The sequence below is a fragment of the Ictalurus furcatus genome, chromosome 9, assembly GCF_023375685.1.
Source record: "Ictalurus furcatus strain D&B chromosome 9, Billie_1.0, whole genome shotgun sequence".
NCBI lineage: Eukaryota > Metazoa > Chordata > Actinopteri > Siluriformes > Ictaluridae > Ictalurus > Ictalurus furcatus.
The window spans coordinates 7,594,471-7,621,413 of NC_071263.1; the positions used below are offsets into that span (position 1 = coordinate 7,594,471).

The 26,943-nt window shown below is 38.2% G+C and overlaps 1 protein-coding gene across 1 annotated transcript in view; it reads left to right on the forward strand.

Annotated features, from left to right (window-relative positions):
- prkd1 (protein kinase D1) overlaps window positions 1-26,943 on the forward strand; it is a 53,772-nt gene that overhangs the window by 10,384 nt on the left and 16,445 nt on the right. The window contains exons 2-8 of the mRNA XM_053633226.1: window positions 9,280-9,418; window positions 13,951-14,082; window positions 15,119-15,279; window positions 17,272-17,295; window positions 21,699-21,891; window positions 23,673-23,750; window positions 26,713-26,911. Of these exons, the coding sequence (XP_053489201.1) occupies window positions 9,280-9,418; window positions 13,951-14,082; window positions 15,119-15,279; window positions 17,272-17,295; window positions 21,699-21,891; window positions 23,673-23,750; window positions 26,713-26,911 (926 nt within the window). The remainder of the gene's footprint in view (window positions 1-9,279; window positions 9,419-13,950; window positions 14,083-15,118; window positions 15,280-17,271; window positions 17,296-21,698; window positions 21,892-23,672; window positions 23,751-26,712; window positions 26,912-26,943) is intronic.

Genomic DNA, 26,943 nt, shown 5'->3' on the forward strand with positions numbered 1-26,943 from the left:
TGTATTACTTACCACTTGTGCAAATTAGTCTAAGGCTTATTGTCGTGTGCTTGTATACTATTTTACTCCTGTCTTTTGAAGGTTGTTGTAAACTTTTGGCTCTGTCTAAGTCACTTTGACCGAAGGTGTGCTCCAACAATAAATTTAAAACACGGTTAATATGCCATACTGCCTAATGAGCAATGATAACTCACAACAGGTTGTATTTGCAAGAACATAGCCATAGTTTTTGAACATCAAACGGCTTGAGTGTTAGCAGAGCTGGAGAGAATCTGTTTGCCCTTTCTGTTAGGCCTTGAATGTGGCCCCATGCCTACCATTGGCAAAACGTTTAGGCTTTTTTGGCCTTGTAGGCGCAGAGGGAGGGAGAAAAACAAAAGCACAATGCTCCAACAGTATTGACCAGTGGTTGTCACAGCACAGCTAGCACCCGCTAGCCTGCAGACTCAACATGGCTAGCCATGGCTCTGATTGGTTGATGGTTTGTGTGTGTTCCATGGCTTGATCTGTATGGGAAAATTGCCTGGTGTGTTAGTCTCGCTGAGAGAAAAGACAGACTGGTTCTATCTTTGTTCTCTGTACAGGTAGAGAGTGTAGCTGAACTTAAAGAGAGATACAAAGGCCAACTAATTATTGTTATTTAATACAGAACCTCTGCAATATTGTATGCATGTTCATATACTCAGACTTCAGAAACAGAATTAAAAGCGGCTAAAGCTAAAGCTCCACAGTGGCATTTTTTATTTGTCCTATTTTTGGTCTGTACTCCAGCACAAGGAATTTAAATGGACAAATTAATTTGTTTCTTGGACAGCTGTGATGACATAAAGCAGCCGTCAGACCAACCACAAATACATTTGCCAGGCAGAAAAGCCAGTGAAAGGATGCAAGGCATGCATTAGCTTCTTCATGAGACTGTTTTGAGTTGGTCTTGTTATCAAAATATAAATAGATATAATTTGCAACATATGCCCTGCTTGCTCAATTATACCAAACCTGGACCGATGAGACTGAAAACCAAAATAAAAGGTTAATCGAGGTGAACATTAACCTAATCCTTGAAAGCGTTGACCGATAGAAAACAAGAGGCCATCTCCTTTTTTTTTGGAAAAAAAAAAAACCAACAGAAAGGAGGGAATGGTATTATTAATTGTGTCATGCTATTTTCCTTTTCTCTTTAGTCTTTTTTTCTTTTTTCTTTTCAAACAGAGGAAATCACACACCACACAAACAGAACTTTGACTGCTGGTGGGAATGAGAGAGCAGTCAAAGAAAGCAAAGCCTTAAATGTTGAAACTGTGGGAGTTTGTCTCTCAACACAGTACAAGCATGATTCAGTTCACGTCACAAAGCAGAGACATATTACATGGCAGCGCATTAATGACGCAACATTTAAAATGAAAACACCGGAAGCGCCAGATTGGAAAATCTGCTTCATATTACACAATGTTTCATGAAATGGACTTGACGTTTTTATGATCATAGGGTCAGAATAATAAAATGTGCAAAACACTACCATAGAAACACCATGTGTTTCAGATGTTGTTCAGATTAATGACAAGACATCGAATGTAGGCTAATGATTCAGTAAAGTTAAGTAAAGATAGACATAATTCATTTGAATCTTAACATTTCAATGTTCTTCTACCATTATTTTAAATGATCTAATTTCCTTATTTGTAATTGTTGCAAATTAAATTGTATTGGTTATGATCATTGGAACAGGAAATAATCACTAGATTATTTGACGTACAAAATAGTTGACAGATTTTTCAATTATATAAAAAAACAATTGTTGTAGGCCTACTGTAAAGCATTGTATCACTGCACCCTTGCCTTGAACACCTAATCATACCATGTTCCATAAGCTTGCTCTCTTCAGCCCTGTGTTTTGACCTTAGCCTTACTTTATCTTATTAAAGCCCCACTGCTCAGCACACAGATTTCACACCTCTGTCATTCCAGAGCCATGTGCATCAGATCAGTGCAGAGTGGGACAACATTTCCTGTAGGTCTGAGCGTTTCAACACCTGAACGAAACATGGCTGTGCTGGTGAAAGCTCTGCACATCCTGTCAGTGGACACAGCGCTAAGCTTCTAACAACGAGCACAGACTTTTCTTCCCCATTTATCTGTAAAATCACTTTGCTTGGCAAGAGTTATGCCGATTATAAATCACCATGTGACAGACAGAGACTGGATATTACTGTTAAACTTAATAAACAACACACATTTTATTTGCTATAATAGTCAACTGCTGGCTTATAGTTAAAAAAAAGAGGAGATTACATAATTAACTCATAACACTTGTTATAAGATGATTGTTCTCTAAAATGACCATTTGATGACCTATTCAAGAGGAAATGAAAAACATAGGTCTGTTATGTCTGGGTAATATCAGCTTATGTCTGGGTAGTGCTTCATCTTCTATTCATCTACAGGTAATACATGACAGTGTGACAAGCCACAGACTTCTTTCCCAGATCACTCATTGTATAAGCCAACTGTGGGCTGTCTGTATATAGACAAAATATTCAAATCAGTATAGACTCTGTTAAAGATCATCTTGTTACCTTTAATATGTTACTCAGACACAGTTTAAAAAAAAAAAAAAATTGTTTTCTTAATTAAAAAAACAATACCACTTCTTACTTTACACAACTTTTTACTGATACATTATGCTACTGACTAAATCTTACTTTACTAACTGATAATAACTTCAGAACTCTCCCTGATATAGATAAGAGATATATGTTGAACAGATGTAGATACATTTGAGCCAAGGTTAAACTGCTTGTTCAGTTCTATTAATCTAATTATATTGTGCAAACTCAAAAGTTCTATTGGAATCAGATACTTAAGAGATTTTTATGCTTTAAACCCATTTTGAACAAAAAGACAATGCTGTTAGCAGGAAACTGATTTTATCTCTTTATTTAAAACTTAGTGATCATAATTTGAAAACCAATTTGTCAATTTGTAAATGAATAGGAGGTCTGGTTATCAGAGTATAGTAACAATTTTTCTTTCTAACCTAGCAAGAATGGCAGCTAACTAGCTAAATTATCTCACTAGTATCTAGCTGGTTTTAAGTAGTCTAGTTTAGGTCTTGATACCCTTGAAATGGAAAGACAGGAATTAGCTGGCTGAATTAATTACCAACTAAATAATATCAACCATGTATTTTTTAAAAAAAAATGATTTGGTGGCTGTTCTTAACTATTTAGCTAGCTTGTGTTAGCTAGGTCTAACTAACTGGTGTTAGAAAAGATGCATTTGAATGTTTCTTTTCAATAATGAATAAAATATATAGTGGCATAACTACTCAGCCTTTCTTATGACACGTGCAGGGCACTTCCAAAGACTTCTCAAGACTTAGAACAGTGACCCAGGTCCAACTCTTTTAGGTTTGAAAATGATATATTATTTAAAAGTATATATTCTTTTAAACCACTACTGTACAATCAAAAATCCCTAAACAGAATTGGCAAGTGTAGAGGTTATGTATATGTTCAGTCACATACAAAAAATATTAGCTATTGAGTCACCAAACATACAACACAGAGGACATTATACCATTAACTGAAACCATTACTAAGTTAAATTTATACTGTCTTAATATTTAATACCCCTTATGGTATTTTGGTGGATAAACTAACAACACTTGCTTTGTTAGTTGTTTCTGAGGTTATTTCTTGATTAATGTATTTACTTTTCATGAGACCTGGGCTACCACTTATCACATACTAAAGTCATTAGACATGATGACCTAGAATCCAACAGGTTGATTTCAAGAACTTGAGAAATAGGTGTCTAAAATGGGCACTGGGATATATTGAGAGAATGTTGCTGGGGATGGCTGTCTGCACATGGAGAAAGTGTGGGGTGGGTGAGAGAGGCTCAGCAGTTAAAGCAGAACGGATGATTCACTGTTCCGAGCAGCTTTTAGAGTGCGCTTGCTCGCGCTCTCTTTCTCTCTGTCTATATCTGCCTCTCTCTCTGGCCCTCCTCTGCATTGGCACACCTGCTTCTTTCAGCCTTGCTCCACCTTGACAGCCAGCTTCAACAACCTGGTGTTTAAAGGGAAGACAATGTCCAAATTGATGTCCCTCACATACAGTGCTAGTCAGTCATCCACAAAAGCAGCAGAAGAAAATGAAAGAGGGAAGAAAATGACAGCCCTGAAGATGCAACATTCAAGGCAACACTGTGAAGCACCCTAAGAGGCCATAACATGGAGTTATAGAAGATTCCCGAGCTTAGAGCCAGGCATCTCCCAAGGGGTTAATGATGAGGATCGGTGGGTGTCGCTGTGGCTTTGATGGCTCGGTACATGCACATCCATTTGTCTCCAATAAATGAATAGTGCTCAGTCAGCCTTGGGCTTCTGCTGCCATGACAACCCATACTGCTACAGTGAGGCTGCTGTCATGGCGACCTCAGAATGTTCACTCGCCTCAGTGTGTCTTTATTGTACCAAACTCATTAGAATGAGCAAAATTAAAAAATACAAACCCACACATGCCCTCACTGATCTGCAGTCTGGATTTAATCATATAAAACTGCGTTAATAGATCACCCGTAACATATCACCAGCAATAGAAGAGAATCTGTGTTTGTATTGACTGGAGCTGTTTTCTTGCCTCGGCGCTATGTATTGTACACTTTGCTGCAGTCAGCCACAGCTTCTGCACTGTGGATATTGCTGAATACACACAGGGCCCAGCAATGCATTCTTAACAACTATAATATCCCTGAAATGTGTCTCCTTTTCATTTCCATTTTCATAGTTCAATGTTGTTGACCAAAGATTATTCAAATGAAAATGAGATAATTTCAATTAAAATGCAACTGTTAATTGTATCTTGCCAAAAAGAGCAAAGGTAACATATTATAACTTGTAATCCTTGAAAATATTGTCAGAACAGAATTAACCTAATGTAAAAGATACAGTCTTAAGAATGATCAGTTACTGCTAGCCATGCTCTCTGAGGTTCAGGTGTGGAGCGGACTCTTTTACACCGTAGAGAGATGACCTGATATCCCTGGCCTGGATTGAATGCGGAGCGATGGCTGCTGCACAGCCAGAGGGAGGAACAAAGCTCAAGGCAGAGCCTGAGGGGGAAGCGACATTCCCCATGACGCTAGAGGGGGGAGTGCCGCTCTCCGTGAGGTCCGCGGGGGGAGCAAAGTTCTCCGCAAAGCCAAAGGGAAGCTCAAAGATTTCCGCAAGGCCAGAGAGGGGAGCGAAGTTCTCCGCTAGGCCAGAGGGAGGAACGATGCTCTCTGCAAAGCACGAAGGGGGAACGATGCCTTCCGTGGAGCAGGGAGGGGGAGCGACATATGGCGTGAAGCAAAGAAAAGCAGCGACGTCTTCAGCGGAACATGGAGGCAGAGCGACGTCCTCAGCCGAGCAGGAAGGCGGTGTGACATCCTCAGTCGAGCTGGAAGGTGGAGCGAAGTCCTCAGCCGAGCAGGAAGACGGAGCGAAGTCCTCAGCTGAGCAGGAAGATGGTACGACATCCTCAGCCGAGCAGGAAGGCGGAGCGACATCCTCAGCCAAGCAGGAAGGCGGTGCGATGTCCTCAGCGGAGCAGAAAAGTGGAGCAACGCCCTCAGCGGAGTAGAAAAGCTGAGCAAAGTCCTCAGCGGAGTAGGAAAGCAGAGCGACGTTCTTAGTGGAGCGGGAAAGCAGAGCGGAGCACTTGGCCATGCCAGGACACGGAGCAACGTCTTCAGCTGAACAGGGTGACTGAGCGGCGTCCTCAGCTGAACAGGAATGCTGAGCGGCGTCCTCAGACGAGCAAGGAGGCTGAGTGACATCCTCACCGGAGCAGAAAAGCTGAGCGATGCCCTCAGCGGCGCAGAAAAGCCGAGCAACGTCCTCAGTGGAGCAGGAAAGCAGAGCAATGTTCTTAGCGGAGCAGGAAAATAGAGTGGAGCACTTGGCCATGCCGGGACGTGGAGCGACGTCTTCAGCTGAACAGGGTGACTGAGCGGCGTCCTCAGCTGAACAGGAATGCTGAGCGGCATCGTCAGACGAGCAAGGAGGATGAATGAACAGTGGAGAGGGAGAGATGGTTCCTGCCTGGTTGGAAGGCTCCCTCTTGTACAGGGCCTCTTGGACCTGAAAAATTCTGCTGCATCCAGGTTCATGGTCTCACGTTCTGTCATGTTATGGAGGTTGAGACAGATGCACGTGCAGATTTTCCCGATTTAATAAAGAACCAAACAAAATTCAAAAGACACTATGACTTTGAGGCAAAACACTGTGGCAAAGACTAAACACAAACTAAAGAACAAAACACAGCAACAGGGACAAAGGTAAAGAAAGACAAATGTGAGACAAGTAGTGTAGTGCAAACTGTGGCTATATACATGAGTGCTCAATTAACGGGAACGTGATTCATTTGCAGGAGTGATGTGATTGTGATGAAGTGGCTGCTGGGAACTGTAGTTCAGAGTTCCTTCTCTGATTACATGACAAAACCTGATTTGCAATGGGGTTGAATAATTTTGATTGCAACTGTGTGTATATATATATATATATATATATATATATATATATATATATATATATATATATATATATATATACACAGTTGCAATCTATATATATATATATATATATATATATATATATATATATATATATATATATATGTGTGTGTGTGTGTGTGTGTGTGTGTGTGTGTATACAACCCCTAATCCAAAAAAGTTGGGACAGTATGGAAAATGCTAATAAAAACAAAGTAGAGTGATTTGTAAATGTACTTTGATTTGTATTTAAACAAAAAAAATGTACAGACAAGGTATTTGATGTTTTACCTAACCAACTGCATAGGTATTTGAAGATACATGTTTATTTTGAAATTGATGCATGTAACACATTCCAAAAAAGTTGTAACAGGGGCAATTTAGAACTAATAGTGATGTGACAACTTGGAATAAGACGATGAAGTGAAACACCGTCTAATCATAGTATATAGGGAGCCTACAAAAAGGCCTAGTCCTTCAAGAGCAAGGATGGGTCGAGGCTCGGCAATCTGCCAACAGATACATCAGCAAATAATCAAACACTAACACAAAGTTCCCCAAAGACAAATTGGTAGGATTTTGGGCATTTCACCTTCTACACAATATAATTAAAAGATTCAAGGAATCCGGTCAAATCTCGGTGTCTAAAGGGCAAGGCCGAAAACCACTTCTGAATGTACGTGATCTCCAATCCCTCAGACGTCACTGTCTAAAAAACCGTCATGAGTCTGTAATGGATATCCTGACATGGGCTCGGGAATACTTTGGTAAACCTTTGTCAGTCAACACCATTTGCCGCTGCAGTTAAGGCTTTACTGTGCAAAGCAGAAGCCATACATCAACACTGTCCAGAAGCGCCGCTGACTTCTCTGGGCTCGGTCTCATCTGAGATGGACAGTAGCACAGTGGAATTGTATTTTGTGGTCTGTCGAGTCAACATTTCAAATAGTTCTTGGACAAAACAGCCGTCGGGTTCTCTGGGCCAAAGAGGAAAAGGACCGTCCAAGCTGTTATCAGCGTCAGGTCCAAAAGCCAGCGTCTGTCATGGTATGGGGGTGTGTCAGTGCACATGGCATGGGTAACTTGCACATCTGTGAGAGCACCATTAATGCAGAAAGATATGTACACATGTACACAACATATGTCTATGTTGACATATGAATTGGGGAAAATTCTGCTTGCTAAACTTAACCAATAGGTGTCTTCAGCGCCCAGACGCTTAATAAGTGTTATTAAAAACAAAGGTGATGTTACACAGTGGTAAACAGTCCACTGTCCCAACTTTTTTTTGGAGTGTGTTGCAGTCATCAGATTTGAAATGATAGATAATGAATGAGTCTTTATTGATCACATATACATTTCAGCACAGTGAAATTATTTTCTTCACGTATCCCAGCATGTCAGGAAGCAGGGTCAGCCATGCTACAGCGCCCCTGGAGCAGAGAGGGTTAAGGGCCTTGCTCAAGGGCCCAACAGTGGCAGCTTGGCAGTGCTGGGGCTTGAACCCCCAACCTTCCGATCAGTAACATAGAGCCACCACTGCCAAGTCACCACTGCCCCCCTGATGAGTGTATATTTTCAAAAATAAATTAAAGTCACAAAGTAAAACATCAAATAATGTGTTCATAATGTGTTTTCAACATAGTACGGGTGAATTGAATTTTAAAATGACTCTTTTTGTTCGTTTTTTTGCATTTCCCATACTGTCCCAACTTTTTTGGAATTTTTTGGAAATACACACACACACACACACACACACACACGAGCACAGGCACACGCACGCACACAAACACACGTACACACTATAACAGTCTAACAGTCTAATGTACATAGAGAATCATAAGTTGATATCATACACATCAAACATTATTTTGGATAGCATGTTTTGTGTATATTAATTCACTGTACAAGACACATGTTTTTGTCCTATGTGTTTGCAGTATTTTGATAACTGAAGAGTCCAAATATTCATTGGCACGTGCTGTATAAATGTCCTGCAGAGTAATTGTTGTGCAAATACGAGTTTCCTTGGTTTTTAGTATGTAAATAGAGACAATAATTGGCCCAGTATGAGTTTCCTTTGTGAATAGTGCTGCATTGAACAGGCACTCCATGCCGTGCAGCTGTAACTCAGCCCAGCAGTGATCAATAGAGAACGAGGCTAGCAGGTCGTTTCCCCAGCAGCCTACACGGGTCAGTCAATATGTTGCTCTCTTCTTTGACATTGAATTTATTGAAAGACTATTGTTCGTAAAACTGTTTAGGAAATGTGCAAAAACCCAGAAATAAAGAAATAAAGTGAAGGTGGGGCTATGTGTTTTTTTTGAAGGCTGTGCTTTTTTGAAGGAGAAATGAGTAGTTTACAGAATGGTTGTGTACTCATTTTAGTCGAAGCTCTTGAGAGAAGAAACCGCATGCATGAATATCAAACATCAGCTGCTTCTTTATGTGCCATGATAGCTAGGAACAGAGCAAATTGTAAAACATAATCTCTCTTTGGTGTAAAATGGATTTCTGTGTACCACTGTAGCAAAAGTAAGCCTTACTCTAGTTCTGACACACTAGAAAATCTGGGTTTATGGCTGGGTTTCCTAATATGACTGAAACAATTGTTGGTGTAACATAGAGAGAATATGATATGAAAGAGTGTATTTAACAGTAGATTAATGAGGCACAGAGAGCAGTAAAATGTATGGGAAAGACACCAGGAACTCCTGATTAATTGACCTGTTTGACTTGCAGTTCCCAGAGTGTGGCTTCTATGGGATATATGACAAGATCCTACTTTTTCGTCATGACCCAACCTCCGAGAATATCTTGCAGCTGGTCAAGTGTGCCGCTGACATCATGGAGGGAGACCTGGTGGAGGTAGTGCTCTCAGGTAAGATTCAGTTTCTTCTTAACACTGCTGAAGCTCTAGACATTTTAACATGTTCCCATGAGTTTCCCATGTCATATTTATTAGCGTAAGAATTGAACTGAATGCTGAAGGCAATAACCGAGACTATGTTTGACCCCCTTTTAGCACTGCTGTTGAAATTTGACAGTTGCCCATCTAACAGTATTGGAGTCGCTTATAAACACATGGACCAAAAAAAATCAGAATATACTGTGACCGTTTTTGCGAGTCGTCAGTCATTGAGGTTCCACACAACAACACTAGACTCATTTAGCTATTTTTGTCACCCTCTCTTTTTTGGCGTGTGAGAAACTTGACGCCCATCCAAGTTTGGCTGCTGCATGCAGTGCGAAGCCGGAGCTGTGTCACCCAGGAGGGGGAAGCGGTAGAGGTATCACGTTTGACACTGCTAAAGTGTTTCTACAAATGCTTGGAAGGCCTTTTTTCTCTCTTTACCTACTCCTCCTCTCCTCTGAGCTATGACAGGTACTGTAATGGAGTAGAGTCTGTGGTGAGGAGATAAAGAAGGACTGACACCTTCCCCCTTCCCCCAGCCTGTTCTAGTGTTTGTGTGTCTGTATGTGTTTGATGCTGAGGGAAGAAAATCAGGTGATTAACATGCCCGGATGTGCACAATGTCAAAGACAAGCCTTCAGGATTGTTGAGTGACACTCCTCAACAGCGCACTGAGCGGATAAACTTGCTGTAAAATAATATAATATGTTGCTGGAAAGTTAGATCAGTGGTTATTAATTATGACTCCGTCTCGAGAGCGCTAAGTCAGCCAGAATCATTTATAATGATTCTCTCGTCACACTTCCTCAGAGGGTATAATTTCTCTAACATGCAGTACAAAAGTTGGATTCTGTTCAACTCAAAATGGTAACGGTTTTCCAGACATATACTGTTGTGGTGATGCAGAAATGTACTCAGTATAAAAATGCATTAAATAAATGTAAATTATTCACCGCTGTTTTCACATTGTGGTCTTTTCTTTGTGTTTCTTAATGAAAAGCTCCATTCTAGGAAGCTGCACGCAAGCTTTTTACTTGATCACCATTTTATTTTTAAATGAAGTTCCTAATATCATGTATATTTATGAAGCTTTTCTCTCATCCAGGCCATTGAAAGGTTAACTAATAGTAATTCTATGTGACTGGAGTGTAACCTTGTAATAATATTAATCTTGCAATAATCTTGGAATAATAATGTAATAATCCTACATTTCACAAAACTAATGAAGCCCCAATGAACACAAAACAATATACCTTGACTTCAATATTTGCCTTGTGTCAAATGTAGCAAGTTATTCTATGTTACATGGTAAAAAGCTTTAACTTAGGAGTATGAAAGCTACACATGCTTCTTATGTGAATTCACTACCCCCCCCCCCCCCACACACACACTTTTTAATAGTAAAAATACTGTACATTATAATCAAATATTGGAGGTGTGACTAAATATTGTATTTTAATATTAAATATACCAATGTATCTAAATGGATCACAGCCCCAGGTCCAGGCTTCAATCCTGAGGTCAGGCTATTGTCTGTGTAGTTTTGTATGTTTTCTGCTGGGTTCTCTAGTTTCCTCCCTTCTCATAAAAAACTGGCTAGTCTAAATTGTCTGTAGGTGTGGATGAGCATTGTTCCCAGTGTGCCTGCTATAGGGTCTGGATTTACGTTACCAGGATAAAGTTCTTACCAGGATAAGGCTGAAGATGAATGAATGTGTAAAATTATAGCACTTCAATCATAATGAGAATTAGAAATGCTGTTATTTATATTTATTTATTTATTTATTTATTTATTGCTTACCTAATGCATATATTGCTGACATCTCTAAACAGTAGGTTTAATGCATACATTACTGCATCACATTTTCTGGCGTTACTAATCTGTACCAATTACGTGTAAACATTTTGTAGCAGTAGATGATGAAATCTATGTATTCACTTATGTATTTTGCACTGCTAGATTAGCATTTATGCTGCCTTGCTTGAAAATAAGTACATTTACCAGTATCTTGTAAATAATAATAATAAAAAAACTAATATAATTCCTCGATGGCATAATTAAAGGAAACAAAATCTTCCACCTTTTTTTGTTGCCTTTGTTGAATTTTATTTCCAGTGCATCACTAATTGTAATAATGTGTGTTAAACTGTGAGGACTTTTTCTTGTATCCTTTCAAATCATATCAAATAATATTTTTTTCTCATTGTTGTATATAGCAATAATAATTTTCCACATACTCCTGTTTTTAACCAAATTACGAGCTTTTTTATTGAATGAAACCTAAGAGTACAAATTTGACAAATACTATTAAAAAAAATATATTGTTCATTAGAATTTCATTTTACAATGTTGCAAGCAGAATTTTTTTTTTTTACATTCCTTTATTGAAATAGATAGAAAAAACAATTGAAAAGAAAACATTTTAAATCATATCTTGTTATCTTAATCACAGATTGACTGTAAGGACTTTTTGCTCAAATGATTTTGTCAATACACATCTGTTCCATGCATATGATAACCCTGATTATATCTTTCAGATTGATTAGTACAGGCAGCATGCAAGGAAAATACCAGCTCTTGAATAACAAATAGTCTCAAATGTAATTCATTGTGATAAACTTTGTGAACTCCAACAGAAAGCACAGAGATAATAATACACAAGTTCAACTCAACATGTCATGTCAGGAACATGAACCCACACTGTACATCTAGACTGACATAATTGCAGCGAATGCTACAGAAAGAAAGCAAAGGCTGGTAATGACCTTGAAACCTTGAAAAGGAGTGAACAGAATAATAGTAGTTGATTCACTGCTCCATTAGCACACAGAGGAAGCTGTATGTCTTCTCCGGCATCCTAAATTATACCAAGAAATAACATGGCAACATTTTCTTTATTTTATGTTTTTGTCAAATTTTGTAAATGACTTGTACATATTTATTATTTGTCCCAAAAATATGAAGAGAAAAAAAAGCTATGTACAAGGGGACACACACAGACACACATGCACAAGTCTTTTACTTACTTTAACTCAGCAGCATAGGGTGGATTTTCCGTGCCACCCTCATTTCCCTGAAGCATTTAATGACAGTTTACAGGTATTTCAAACTTGCAAACATATCTTGGCCTTTAAACAAAAGGCAAAACAATAATTTGAATGAATTGAGGCAATTTAGCCAGAGAATGGCTAATCAGAATGTATTCTACTTGAGCAGGCTGTGGGGAAGCCATGTTGGAGAGGAGGCTAAGGGCACATGCTCCAGCAAGCAGTCCTCCCGCTGGGTTTGCCACTCAGCTGCTATTGGTCTGCCGACACGCAGCCAACAAGAGCCAATCAAAACACTCCACCCGTCTCACCCAAAACGCTCTTTCATAGCATAATTTGCAAATATAAATAATGCCTGGGTTTGTTTATGTGGATTGGTGGATTATAAACATCATGCATACATCACACATATCTTTACTCGGTTACTGTACGTGGATATTTTATATGTGACTTTAGTGTTATGTGGTTCTATCTGGATGAAAAATGTACGGCAGATAGAACCTTACAATAGTAAGGTCACCAATAGAAATTCATCACTCACCTTGTACTTGACTAATAAAAGGCACCGATTGAATTCTAAGTTGCATACAGGACTATTTCTAAGAATAAAGAAACTCAAATGAGACAGAATGTCCATCTGAAATTCAGCAGTAGATTATTAAAAGGATGTCTGAAGCATTTTCATTAGGGAAGTCAGTGCCACAGAGCTTTGAATTGGCTCCTCTGCGATCCTTCGCGGCATTCAGAAGGCCTAAATCAAACTCTTAATTAATTTGCTACTGACCATCAGCCCCTCTTGGGGAGGCACTAATCTCCAGCCTATTAACCCTGACAGACACACGCTCTGCTCATGTGAGGAGAAGAGGGCCAGGCTGCCGAGAATGGACTGTGCCAGTCCGCCCTCTGACACATCGGCTTTGGCCAGGACTCTCGTCCATCTGCACCTCCGGAGGCGCACCTCCCCAGAGGGAAGCCCCGGGAGAGCAGACACTATCGAATAAAAATATCTCCCTCTGCACCATTTGTTTGCCTTTTTTCTTTCGAAAACTTATGACATGTTGATTCGTAATGGCATGGATTTTTGAGAGCTGAATTCCCTCATCAAGTTCAAAGTCCAAATGATGTGATAAGCAAGTGGGGTGCGGAAGAAGATTTGCAGTTTATTGCAGTGACAGAAAATCAGTTGTTCTGATGTGAATCTAAAAATAAGTTATTATTATTATTATTATTATTATTATTATTATTATTATTATTATTATTTTAGAAGACAGACATTAAACTATTGTGCCATTATGTACATATGATAAAAATGATAAATTATTTACTGTTCATACAATATGTAACAAAGATCTTTTTAATGTTATTCTTTCCTTCTTTCTTTTTCGTTCGTTCTATCTTTCTTTCTTGCTTGCTTTCTTTCTTGCTTTCTATCTTTTTTAACAAACTTATAGCTTCGGCTACAGTAGAGGACTTCCAGATCAGACCCCACACTCTGTTTGTTCACTCATACCGGGCTCCAGCCTTCTGTGACCACTGTGGAGAGATGTTATGGGGTCTGGTCAGGCAGGGACTCAAGTGTGAAGGTAACTTTTTTCCAAGGGGGCCAGATTATATGTGGTCCCCTTATTTAAGAGAGCAAAAGTAATTGGACAAACTAACATAATCATTAAAAAAATTCTATTAAATTGTCATTTTTAACACTTGGTTGCAGATCCACTTTAATTAAGGACTCTTTCAAGAATTCTTGAAAGGGTTTCCATGCTTAGGTTGATAAAAAATTTGACAAGATAATTGCTTCTGCCAGGAGAGAATCCAGCTGCTGTTTCGCTGCACTCACATCCTCTGAATAGTTTGTGCATTGCCCATGATTTGTTTCATAATATCTCATGATATTAAGTTCCGTAATTACCGCAACAGTCTCGCACGTGCATTTGCTATGGCTCTTGGTAAAAAAAGTCTTCTTGTTTCCTTCTCGCTGTTAACTTTGCATATTTTGTCTTTAGCCATGACTAAATGTCCTTCAGTTAATTAATTTGCAGGTGTAGGGAGAAAAAAGGCTCTTGGAATTTAGCTAACTGTGTTAACACAGACTGCTGCCACTGTCAGGTGAAAGGAAAAATTGCAATATAAATTCTAAGACTAAAGTCATGGACCAGTTACCATCTGTCTGTGTGCTGCATGTGGCATGTGGCTGATATAGAGCAAGGACAGCCCTGCTCAATATCTACATATATCTTTATATATAGATATATCTTATGTGCAAAGTTTTGTTCTGTTATTCAAACAGTAATGCATTTTCTCTTCCTCCTTCTTCATATTTTGTGTTCTCTTGTCATAAACCAATTGTATATGATGAGTACATAATTCAATTCTTCAAGCAAAATATTAGTAAATCAAAGACTGCTAGTAGAACTAACAGTAAATAAAAACAGCATGGCATTAATGTGGTCTTATTTCTTTATATACACAGCATTAGTTATTCATTAATGCAGAATTAGACCTGTTTTAATGAATCATGTGTATACATTTTTTGGTAATGCGTCACAAATTATACAGGAACAATACAATCAGACCAATTGTGTGTTCTCTTTTTTTTTGTTCATTGTGTTTTGGATAAAGGTTGTGGACTGAATTACCACAAGCGTTGCGCTTTCAAGATTCCAAACAATTGCAGTGGTATTCGGAAACGGCGGCTGTCGAACGTGTCCCTCACCGGCCTGTCCAACACTCGTTCGATTTCTGCTGAACCTTCCCCCAGCCCCTCGGATGAAGCTTTACTAGTGAGTTTCACGCTGTAGTCTATCTCAGCACTGTTTATTCTGCTTATTCTGCCCTCACTTGGATTGGGATGTGATTTCTAGCTTGGCAGATAGCTAAACAGGTCTTCCAATAAACATCCAAGAGGCAGCAGGTATGTTCAGATGTTTACTAAAAGAAGCACTGTGAAAGTGCAATACAGTTGTAGTGCTTAGTGTGTCACAGTTTAATATGTGTGTGTGATTTGACTCACCCGCGTCCTTGATGACCAAGAGGTAAGAAGAAGATGATGAAATACTGCAATGCTGTTTTCCTTTAGACCTTCACACCCATAGTGTTGTTGGTTTGAGCCTTTTTAAATGTCAATTAAAATGTGCTGTATCTGAAGCATTATGGTATGTGTTTGTTTTGCCTCAAGACCTACATTTGGAATTGATACAATACTATAATTAAAACATATAACCTGTTTAATATCCAAGTTGAATTTCCATCCAGCTCTTAGTATGCTGCACTTAAAAAGCAAGGGTTTAAACTTTGGGTGATTTTTTTTCTTTTTAATTAAGTGATTTAGAACAGTCAATACTTGGTTGAAAAAAGTATAGAAAGATTATACTTAATTGAAGGTATGTGTATTGTGTCAAAATCTAACACAATTAAAAGTGGACAGTGTTATTTAAAATGACAGTTAAGTAAAAGATAATTAAATATGCACGATACAAAATTTCTCAGCCGATACGATAACCGATTATTCATAGTGATATCGGCCGATACCGATACCGATAGTTCTGCCTTTTAAGCCTTCTTTTAAATGAATAATAATTAATTCCACAATTCTAAAAGAAATGCAAATGAAAATATTATTCTCTCCATTTCAACAAGTTGTTTCACAGTAACTGGTCTCATAAACAGAAAACACATTACTCTAATTAACATTAACACATGAACTCAATTCTGAAGATTAAAGTAAGATTTCTTAACTTATTGAATGTTATTAATTCATAATAACATTTTCTGAATTCTAAAAAACCTCCTGTTAGTCTCACATTCATTCACCACAAACAAAAGCATTTCTGCTTCATCATTAACATCAAACTGGTAACATATAATATAAACTTTTTTATACATTAGCACTAGCTGGATATGAAATATACTACTTGAGCAGCGTGGCAAAAAAAAAAAGTTAGACTGGATGCCGAAGCTCCCGCTTCACTGCTGCAGCGTCCGGTGTAAAATTTTAGCAGTGCAGAGATTACAGAGCTTACAAACTGCAGTTTTGTCGTCATTCCACACAAGAGACATCATCTTTACACACAGCACCAAATCACGTGTTTTCCTGCTCTCTTTTGTTTGACAGGATATAATCGGCCCTATCATCAGATGTTTTTAAACTATCGGCCGATGGCCCATAGCGTGAAAAATTGCCTTTAAGTTTGAATTAGAGATACATCAGTGCATCTCTAATTCAAACTTAAAGTATTTTTTTTAAATATGGTCTCACATGTAATTACTTGCATGACTCCTGTTTGTATGAAAAACAAGGGGCAGTTTTAGCATTCATAACTTTCTGATGACTTGAAATTGAAGTCAAATTCAACCATTGATTCTTTTTTTATTGTAAAAGCTCATATGAAGAGCATTTGAGAATATTGACAGACCTTGTACAAAGAAGAATGGTTGTGGTATCTGTACAAATTTGTATAAATATGACCAGATGTTTTAAATATAGTGAAAAAAGAATATACTTGAAAAAAGTTAATATTGATAGTAATTTTTTTTTTTTTTTTTTAACAATGGAAGGTTTGTGTTGTAACTTGTGTTGAAAATCCAATCAACAGAGAATGATTTTTTTCATGGATATGTAATTGAGTCAGAGTCCATGTGTTTTAATAATAAGAAAAGACAATATTATATCTCTTAAAATGATGCTTTAGTATAGTAATGACATACGATACTACTTTTCACCTTTGGTGTTTAATAACAATGTTCTCTCTATTTTTTTCTGTCTGTTTATCCAGTCTCCTGTCAGTCCTAGTATTGAGGTAAGTACTGAAAAGTAACCTTCACGCATGTCATCTAACAAAACAGCCTAATACTTTCAAGGGTTATATTTTCATACACACACACCTTGTGCTCCATGTCTACTTCTTATGTAAGGGTGAAGACGGGCTTCATTTCACATCAGTTGATATAATATACTGTGATATAATGGAATATGACGTCTCCCGAGGCGCTGAAGTATTTTAGAAATGACTGTCTCAAAAAAATCACTGTACATTCTTAAAGGTATTTATACCACAGCTCTGTTGAATTCTCAAATCTGAGAAGAAGGTTAGAACGAGGATAGAAGGTAAAGATGAATTTCCTATAACATCAACCCTGACAGAAGTGCCAGCTGCAAGGTATGAACCACAGGTTCATATTAATGCGCTAGGTCTAATATATTACTGTTTCCATTTTAAAAACCTACACAGGGATGCTCCACATAAACAGATTGCAAAAACACGTTGCTATTGTTTTCTGTAAGGAGATGTTTATTTAGCATTTTTGGAAGGAGTCTCCAGTGTCAGCCTTTCTAACAATCAGATGATCAAATGTTCAGCTGTTCCTTTACACTTCCCAACATGTGAACATCAGCAGGACTGAGGGTTTGGTTTTTCTGCTTTTTAAAAAACAAACAAAAAATATTAACTTCAACTGAGAAAAGAAAAGAGGCTGGTGAGGGACTGCTTATAACTTCTATAATGTAAGCAATAACAGGAATTGAATTGTTTAGAGACATTGCATAACATTACATTTTTTATTACAAAACAAATGGTCATATTTGGTAAATTGCCATAATATATGTGGAATAAAACACTTCAGTATGGGCTGTTATTGGAAAATAATCATTGCTTTCAATTACTGTTAATTTTCCTATAACAGCATGCTCTACTGTGCTTTATTCCTTACTTAAAGATGTTCCTACATTACATTGCAACCATCATATGGCAGGCTTCAAATCCCTCTTTCCCAAAGGTTGAGACATTTTATCCTGACACCAGAAATGCTGTGATACACACTTGAGTTTGTTTAAAGGAAACTGTTAATCAACTGTTGACTGCAAAAAAGCAACATCTGCTGACTGTGCCCAATTTACCTCACAGATCACATATTAGAGCACTGATCACTTGAGATCTACCTTCCTATATTTAGAATTGAATTATAACCCTGATCCAACACACCTGCTCTAGATAATCAGTCTACTTGATTAGCCAGATCATCTCTGTTGGATTAGAGTTTTTATAGCAGTGGGGTGAATACTTAAGCAATCACAATTTTTATGCTTTTTTAAAATTATTTATTTGTAAATAATTTTATAAACTATATTTATTCCTCTCTTTCAATATTTTTGTAATATCTCATTCAACACTTCAATATTATGAGTGGCTTTGTGTAAATCCATAACGTAACAATAATCCCAATCAAGTCCCTTTCAATTCCAGGTTCACATTGCTACAAAATGTGAAAATAAAATTCAAAAGGAGATGATTGTTTATGCACGGTGGCTTAGTGGTTAGCACGTTCGCCTCACACCGCCAGTGTCGGGGTTCGATTCCCGCGGCTCTGTGTGTGCGGAGTTTGCGTGTTCTCCCCGTGCTGTGGGGGTTTCCTCCGGGTACTCCGGTTTCCTCCCCCAGTCCAAAGACATGCATGGTAGGCTGATTGGCGTGTCTAAAGTGTCCGTAGTGTGTGAATGTGTGTGATTGTGTGCCCTGCGATGGACTGGCACCACTGTCCAGGGTGTACCACGCCTTGTGCCTGATGCTCCCTGGGATAGGCTCCAGGTTCCCCTGCGACCCTGAAAAGGAGTAAGTGGTTGAAGATGGATGGATGACTGTTTATGCACTATTATATACACCAATCATCCATAACATTAAAACCACCTGCCTAATATTGTGTAGGTTCCCCTTTGTGCTGCCAAACCAGCTCTGACCTGTCGAGGCATGGACTCCACAAGCCTCTGAAGGTGGGCTGCAGTATCTGGCAAGATGTGAGGTGGGGCCTCCATGGAGCTGTCTTGTTTGTCCAGCACATCGTGCAGATGCTCGATCAGATTGAGATCTGGGGAATTTGGAGGCCAAGTCAACACTTATCAACTCTTTGTCATGTTCTTTAAACATGACAAAATCTTTAAAACAATTTGAACAATTTTTGCAGTGTGTCAGGGTGCGTTATCCTGCTGAAAGAGGCCACTGCCGTTAGGGAATACCGTTGCCATGAAGGTGTGTACTTAGTCTGCAACAAGGTTTCCCAGCAGAACATTGCCAGAGCATCACACTTCCTCCACTGGCTTGCCTTCTGACCATAGTGCATCCTGGTGCCATCTCTTCCCCAGATAAGCAACGTATATGCACTCGGCCATCCACATGATGTAAAAGAAAAATATGATTCATCAGACCAGGCCACCTTCTTCCATTGCGCCGTAGTCCAGTAGACCACATAGACCTTCAGTGGTCTTGTGGAGTCCATGCCTTGACTGGTCAGAGCTGTTTTGGCAGCACAAATGGGACCTACACAATATTAGGCAGGTTGGCATTTTATGTCTAATCGGTGTATATGCACAGGCAATAGGAGAGACAAGTTCTCTATAGATATATTACACCAGGAAAGACCTGAAGTATTCCACAGGATAAGTTTTAAATAATCTTTGCTAATGGATCAGATCCATCAGGTGAAGCTAATTTTAAACATTTTTTTTCCCACAAGAGCTCTATCACAGATGCATTACAAGGCTTTACATCCTTTTCAGCTGAATGAGTTACACTGTTATAGCTGGGCATCTAGTTCAGTGCTGTTAGATATTTTTTTTAAATATAATATTTATTATTATGTTCTTTTAGTTATAAGCCTGTTTGACTGGTAAGTTGAATGGGGAAATGGGGTTAGTACAAACCACAATAACTCAAAAAAACTAAGTAATTTATCAATAATGTCAACCTAGACATAGTGTGTTCTGTTGGTGGATAGTTCAGGAATGAAAAGGCCTATTTGAATACTTTCAAGAAAGAAATAAAGGGGAAAATCTGTGTTGTTGGGATCTGTGGAATTGATATTAGAGTTAAAGGGTTCCCTGGCTGCAAAAAAGTTTAAGAAGCCTCGATCTAGAATCCTAGTCTTGGTGGAAAGATTTTCTATTTTACTAGCTTGCTCAACACTAGTCTGGAGATCCGAGTAAAGATTCCAGTTAGGGAACTCAACTTTGGACAGGATATTTCAAAGGAAATACCTTGTGTTGGAAATTTGACATTTAGATGAATAGGAAAATTTGGCTCCTTGCCTATGTTTTGTTGCTCTTACCTGGGTCATTTGCTTTTATAGCCATATGACAGTTCAGTGTATATGCAGGCATGTGTGCCATGCACCAGAATAAACTGGAGCTGTCAGACAAATCAGCAGAGATGCTGGCAGCAGCCAACAAAGCTGAGGAAAAACAAAATGAAACAGCCACCTCCTCCACAACACTGTGTATATGGTGAAATTGTTGGATTGTTTTTTAAAGGATTTCATCCTTTAACACCAGCGTTGCACAGAAATATTAACTGTTAGCATACGGTATTAGTATAAGTAGATTTAAATGTATAAGTATTAAAATTCTTTCTTTTATAACCTGTATGTCACAGACGTATGTATGAAGATGTATGTTAAAACTTAAGTATATTTAAAGATCTTAAATCTAATGCCTATTGTAAGATCATCTCAATGACATTAAGCTACTTAAAAGCTCCAGCCAAGTGTACAACACAAAGACGAGGAAGATATCGATCACTTGCTTTCTTTAGAGTGCAGTGTGAAGTTGATTTGGCACACCTGCATGATGTCAGGCCTATTCTCAACAGGTGGTAAGACATCTGCACGACTGCCAATCAGCGGCACATTTAAAAACAGCTTGGTGCTGGAAACTTGTTGTTCTGAGTTTAATGCAAATTTACCGCCCATCCCCCTCAACCTGTTTTTCTTGACAAATATTCTTGTTTGCTTCTTCAAGAATGTAGTCTCGTGCACAAGACTTGAGGTGACAGCTGTCTAAAATATTGTGTGTGTGTGTGTGTGTGTGTGTGTGTGTGTGTGTGTGTGTGTGTGATGAAGCATTTGATAAAGCAGCATTTTTATGTAGAAAGTACAGCATGTGCACAGCTAACTCGCCAGTGTTAAATGAACACCTAGAGTGCTAAACTGGTCTTCAGTGTACGCTCTGGGTGTAATTTCACACAGGCAACTTTGCTGTGTTCATGATGGAAAAAAAAAAGCATGTGCAATCAACACTCCGATCCAAAACGAATTAACTTGGCACTATGCTTGCTGATCTCCCATCGAAAGTGAGCACAGCTTACGTGAGCACCAGCAGTACATGCTTCTTCTGCGAACTGATTTAATGCCCAGCCTCTGTTTTGCATCTCCTCAGCAGAAGGACATGTTCCCTGGAAGAGGGCGCTCCAACTCGTACATAGGGCGCCCGATCGAGCTCGACAAGATCCTGCTGTCCAAAGTCAAGGTGCCTCACACGTTTGTCATCCACTCCTACACGCGCCCCACCGTCTGTCAGCACTGCAAAAAGCTGCTCAAGGGCCTATTCCGCCAGGGCCTGCAATGCAAAGGTATGAGCTCACACCTGACTTGTGTAAACCTGAGCATGCTGGGGAGTCAAACTGTTGTTTGCTCACTTTGTCTGTACCCTCAAAGGTCTCACTATGATTCATTACCGGTGAATTCATTTGGCAGTTGGTTTTAAATTTGTATCAGTGCAAGCCAAACCCCAGTGCGTGTAGTCATGCTCTTAGAAAACAGGCACAACCTTCAACCTTTATTGTTTATCTTTCTCTTTGGAAAGTGCCAATATTTGATTAAATAGTAAAGTAATTTATAGGGCAGCAACTAACGATTATTTTCATAATCGATTAGTTGGTCGGTTATTTTTTCGATTAATCGGATGGGGGGGGTGCTCAGTATCATTTTTTCGTTTATTTAAAACAAAATCCACAAACTGAGTGTTAAAAATACAAAACTTCAGACTAAAACTTTACTGTTTTTAACTGTTCGTGCAATTATATAAGACTGAAAAGAACCCAATACACACGGACACACACCAGAATATATATTATTCATTTAGGACTGTAGTTTAATTTGGTGCTTTTAGTGCATACATAAAAATAATTCATGCATGCTTATAAATTATATAAACTAATATATAAGTTTATATTATATAATTGTATTTATGCATTACTTTTTATAAAAGGTAACGTTGGCATAAGCAGTAAAGTGAAGAAAGTCATTGTCGGTGACTCCTGGTATCTACTAAAGCTAGCGGCGTCATGAGTATGACGTCATGTGCCATCAACTAAGAAGCGGCTTATACTTCTGGTTATTAAAAAAAACTGCTAGAGTACCTTTTGAGATGATATTACCTTTCTAAAATTCACACGCTAGACGGTAGAGTAAACAGTGCATAGTGTAAGTGTGGAGTACATCATTTGGGACACAACTTTAGTATTTACTCTCCGAAGCGTGTTTCGGAACAGAAGTAACGCAATGAGTAAACGTACCCATGCCGCGCAGACCAACTAATCAATAATGAGATTCATCGACAACGATTTTCATAATCGATTATTATCAATTTTATCGATTAGTATTTGCAGCTCTAGTAATTTAATCTAAGTAGTTAAACTTTAGGAACGCTGGTATACCTGATAGTGAAACAGTATTGACTTTCCCATGTAAAAGATACAAATCCAAGGTACAAAGACCACGCACCACTCCAGCGACAAGCAATGGTACAGTTTAGTACATTTTTCTGATAGTGGGTTGAAACGCTAAATAGAAATAATAAAATTGCACATAATTACAGTAATGCCTCCATTCATAGGATAATAACAACACTCTGGTGCTCATCCTGCACATTTATTAATTAGTATATTGTAAATGAGTAATTATTTTTTAGTTCACATTCACACAGTGTGTACTGCAATAAAAATTACTTCAGTATGTACAACTCAACCTTGTATTGAAGCATTACAATAATTTTCAATGTATGTGTACACAAATTCATGCAATAGTTTTAGCCAGTAAATTCAATCATATACAGTATAGAGTTAATATAAATGTTATAAATTTAGATTTAACGTGAAATATACAATTGATATGAAGGCCACAGTGTAGCTACAGTACACTGCTTTGATGTAAGTAAAAGTATAGTGGGTGTCAGGCAGTAAAGAGTGCTGTCAGCTTGCTGATAGAAACAGCTTTAATGTGCTTTGGCAATGTGCAAGGTCTCAGCCTGTCAACCAGTAGCACAACACACGCTCATCTCAGCGTGCCAGGTCTCTCTCTCTCACGTTGCCCTGATTTTCTCATCTCCTTTTCCCCCCTCACACTGTTACAGATTGCAAATTCAACTGCCACAAACGATGTGCACCTAAAGTGCCAAACAACTGCCTCGGAGAGGTGTCAAGGAATGGAGGCAAGTATAACTTTAGAGTCTCTACATGTTCCTTAATGTCACAATCAACATACTTGTTTTTATTCACACCAAATGCAACAATATTTATCTTACTATACAGTTAAAATGCTGCTCTATTCATTCAGGTCATTTCAAAACATTGAGTCTAGTATGTATAAAGGGGGGGGGGAGGCTTTCACAATACAAAGTGCAGATGCACATTCAGTTTCTAAAAGTCACGATACACTCCACAAATACACGCACAGTTTTGATTGAGCACAACACTGTCCACAAATACATGCAAAGTAATTTGCATCTGCAACATAACATTTGAAAATGCAGAAAATAATACATAACTACAAAATAAAAGATATAAGTGTCAGCTTATTGTACAAATATAATGTAATGTACAAATACACATCAATCCATTTGTTTCAGGATTTTAAATTTTGAATATTAATAGGTAACGACATTAAAAAATCGTATTTCTGACCTTTGTGCTGCATTTGTGTTTGAGATTCACAAATATATATGAATGGTCTAAAATAGCCTTCAAAACAGTGTTACCATGAATGCAAACTTTAATACACTGAAAAATACATACTATTAGCATCACATATATATATATATATATATATATATATATATATATATATATATATATATATATATAAATAAAATTGGTTTCACTCTTTTACATTTTTTCCTACATTCTTTTGAATGTCCATGGAATAAAAACAAAATATTAGATGCCTATCATTTACACGTTTGAATGGCCATGTAATATGAAGCAATGTGATAACATGATATTAAAAATGACCTTAAATGGCCATGGGCATTGTTTCAACTCAGGACAGCTGTCATTTGCTGCTGTTGTCAAGCAACTGTTTGACGCTGTACACAACAGCGCTTCGTCTGCGCGCATTCACTGAGAGTAGGCTAATGTTTGAAAGGCAGGAATTTGGCCAATAGTTGCTGCAAGCCTTTTATAATTGGCCAATTGGTGTGTGAGAAGGCATGAATTACAAAGAGGGGTTAAAGCAGTCAAATATGTGCTGTATTAGACCATAAGCACATCATTATGAAACTAAAGCTGAATCCCAGACATTTTCTTAAATTTAGAAATTCCAGTCTGATGCTTTTTTTTAGGTCAGAAAAAGAGGACATGTCCAGGAAAAAGAGGACATTTGTTCACCCTAAGCTAGCAACAAAATAGTCTAGCTACCTCTTTGCAATCTAGTTACGTAGTGATCCTAAGTGGTAAGCTAGCTTGCCAGAATAGCCATCTAGTTAGCGTACATAGTTATTCCATCCTTTTGACATGTACCACCTACCTAAACTTTGTTGCAGACCAAGTACATACCTTCATGGCAACGGTATTTTCTAATATGGCCTCTTCACTGCCCTCTGCAGTGGCCTCTTTCAGCAGGATGATGCGCCCTGCCACACTGCACAAATGGTTTAGGACTGTTTGAGGAACATGACAAAGAGTTCAAGGTGTTGACTTGGCCTCCAAATTCCCCAGATCTTAATCCGATCGTGCATCTATGGGATGTGCTTGAGACACAAGTCGAATCAATGGAGGCCATACCTCGCAACTTACAGGGCTTAAAGGATCTGATGTTAATGTCTTGGTGATATCGTACATTTATTCATCTTCGGTAACCACATCTTTATCGTAGTCGTTGATGCAATGATGAGCTATTATTCAGTGAGAACAGATTTCTAAGATATATAATATTAGTTCAGCAGGGTGGCTCACCTGTAGCATTAATTGCTGTCTCACAGCTCAAGTTTCACTTGCTTACTTGTGTGTATATATATATAGCAAAAAAAGAAATGTCCCTTTTTGAGGAGACTGTATTTGAAAGATAATTTTGTATAATCTAAATAAGTTTTACAGATCTTTATTGCACATGCACCTGTGGAGCAGTCCTTAAGACACTTACAGTTTACAGGCGCTAGGCAATTAAGGTCACACTGACAATAACTTAGGACAATAAAGACATCTTTCTACTGACTGAAAAACACCAGAAGAAAGATGCCTATTGTGTCTGCTTACCTGCGTGAACATGACATTGGCCTGCTGCAATAAACTGCAATGTCTGTAAGGTAAGACGCCTAAGACGGTGCTACAGGGAGACAGGAAGGACATCTGACGTCCTTGCAGTGGAAAATTACATATAACCATGTGTCCCCCAGACGTGATCGAGAACTTGCAAATGCCTTGGTGGAAGAGTGGTGTAACATCTTACAGCAAGAACTGACAAATCTGGTGCAGTCCATGAGGATGAGATGCACTGTAGTACTTAAAACAGCTGGAGGCCACCAGATACTGACTATTACTTTTAATATTGACTACCCCCTAGTATATATTGACTAGTATATAATACTAATATAATACTTATACTAATTTATTCAACTGAGCATCATCAACATCACTTAAATACTGAAAACTCACAGAATATACATTATACATCAATCTCAACTTGAATATTATTAATTATTAATTATTAATTACTAATTATTAATATTTATTAATATTAATGTTCATATTAATATTGGTTACTTATTAATTATTGATATTATTATATAATTGTATTAATATTAGAGCAGTTACTAATGAGATATGTTGAAGAAATTTGACAGTAAGTTAACAATGAAATTCACTCAGTTGGGCGTCCTCCATTACTCAAAGCCTATTGGCTGATTTCGGTCATGTGACTGGACTCTGATCATTTTTCCATAGCATGGCTTTATTTTAAATGGAAAATTCTCTGACCCTGATCTTTCTATCATCCAAGTACTTTCATGAGATAATTCCTCATTGCTCAATCAACAGCCGTGGATGCACAACTACAAAAATACAGTTTTGTGACTCTGATCGCTTTTTCATTATGGCCTTCATATATATATATATATATATATATATATATATTCTTTTTTATTGTCTTATTAACTTCTTCTCTTCTCTTCATTCTAGATCTGTTGAGTCCTGGAGCTGAGTCGGATGTGTTGATGGCAGAAGGCTGTGATGACCATGATAGTGAGGGAAACAGTCCCATCATAGATGACATGGAGGAATCCCTGGTTGCAGACTCTTCAGCCCTATTGGATGTAGGCCACTGTGAACTCGGAGATTTCCATGATCCAGATCCTGATGAGTCCAATAGAATCATCAGGTACTCTTCTCCATTGCATAAACATACTCTAA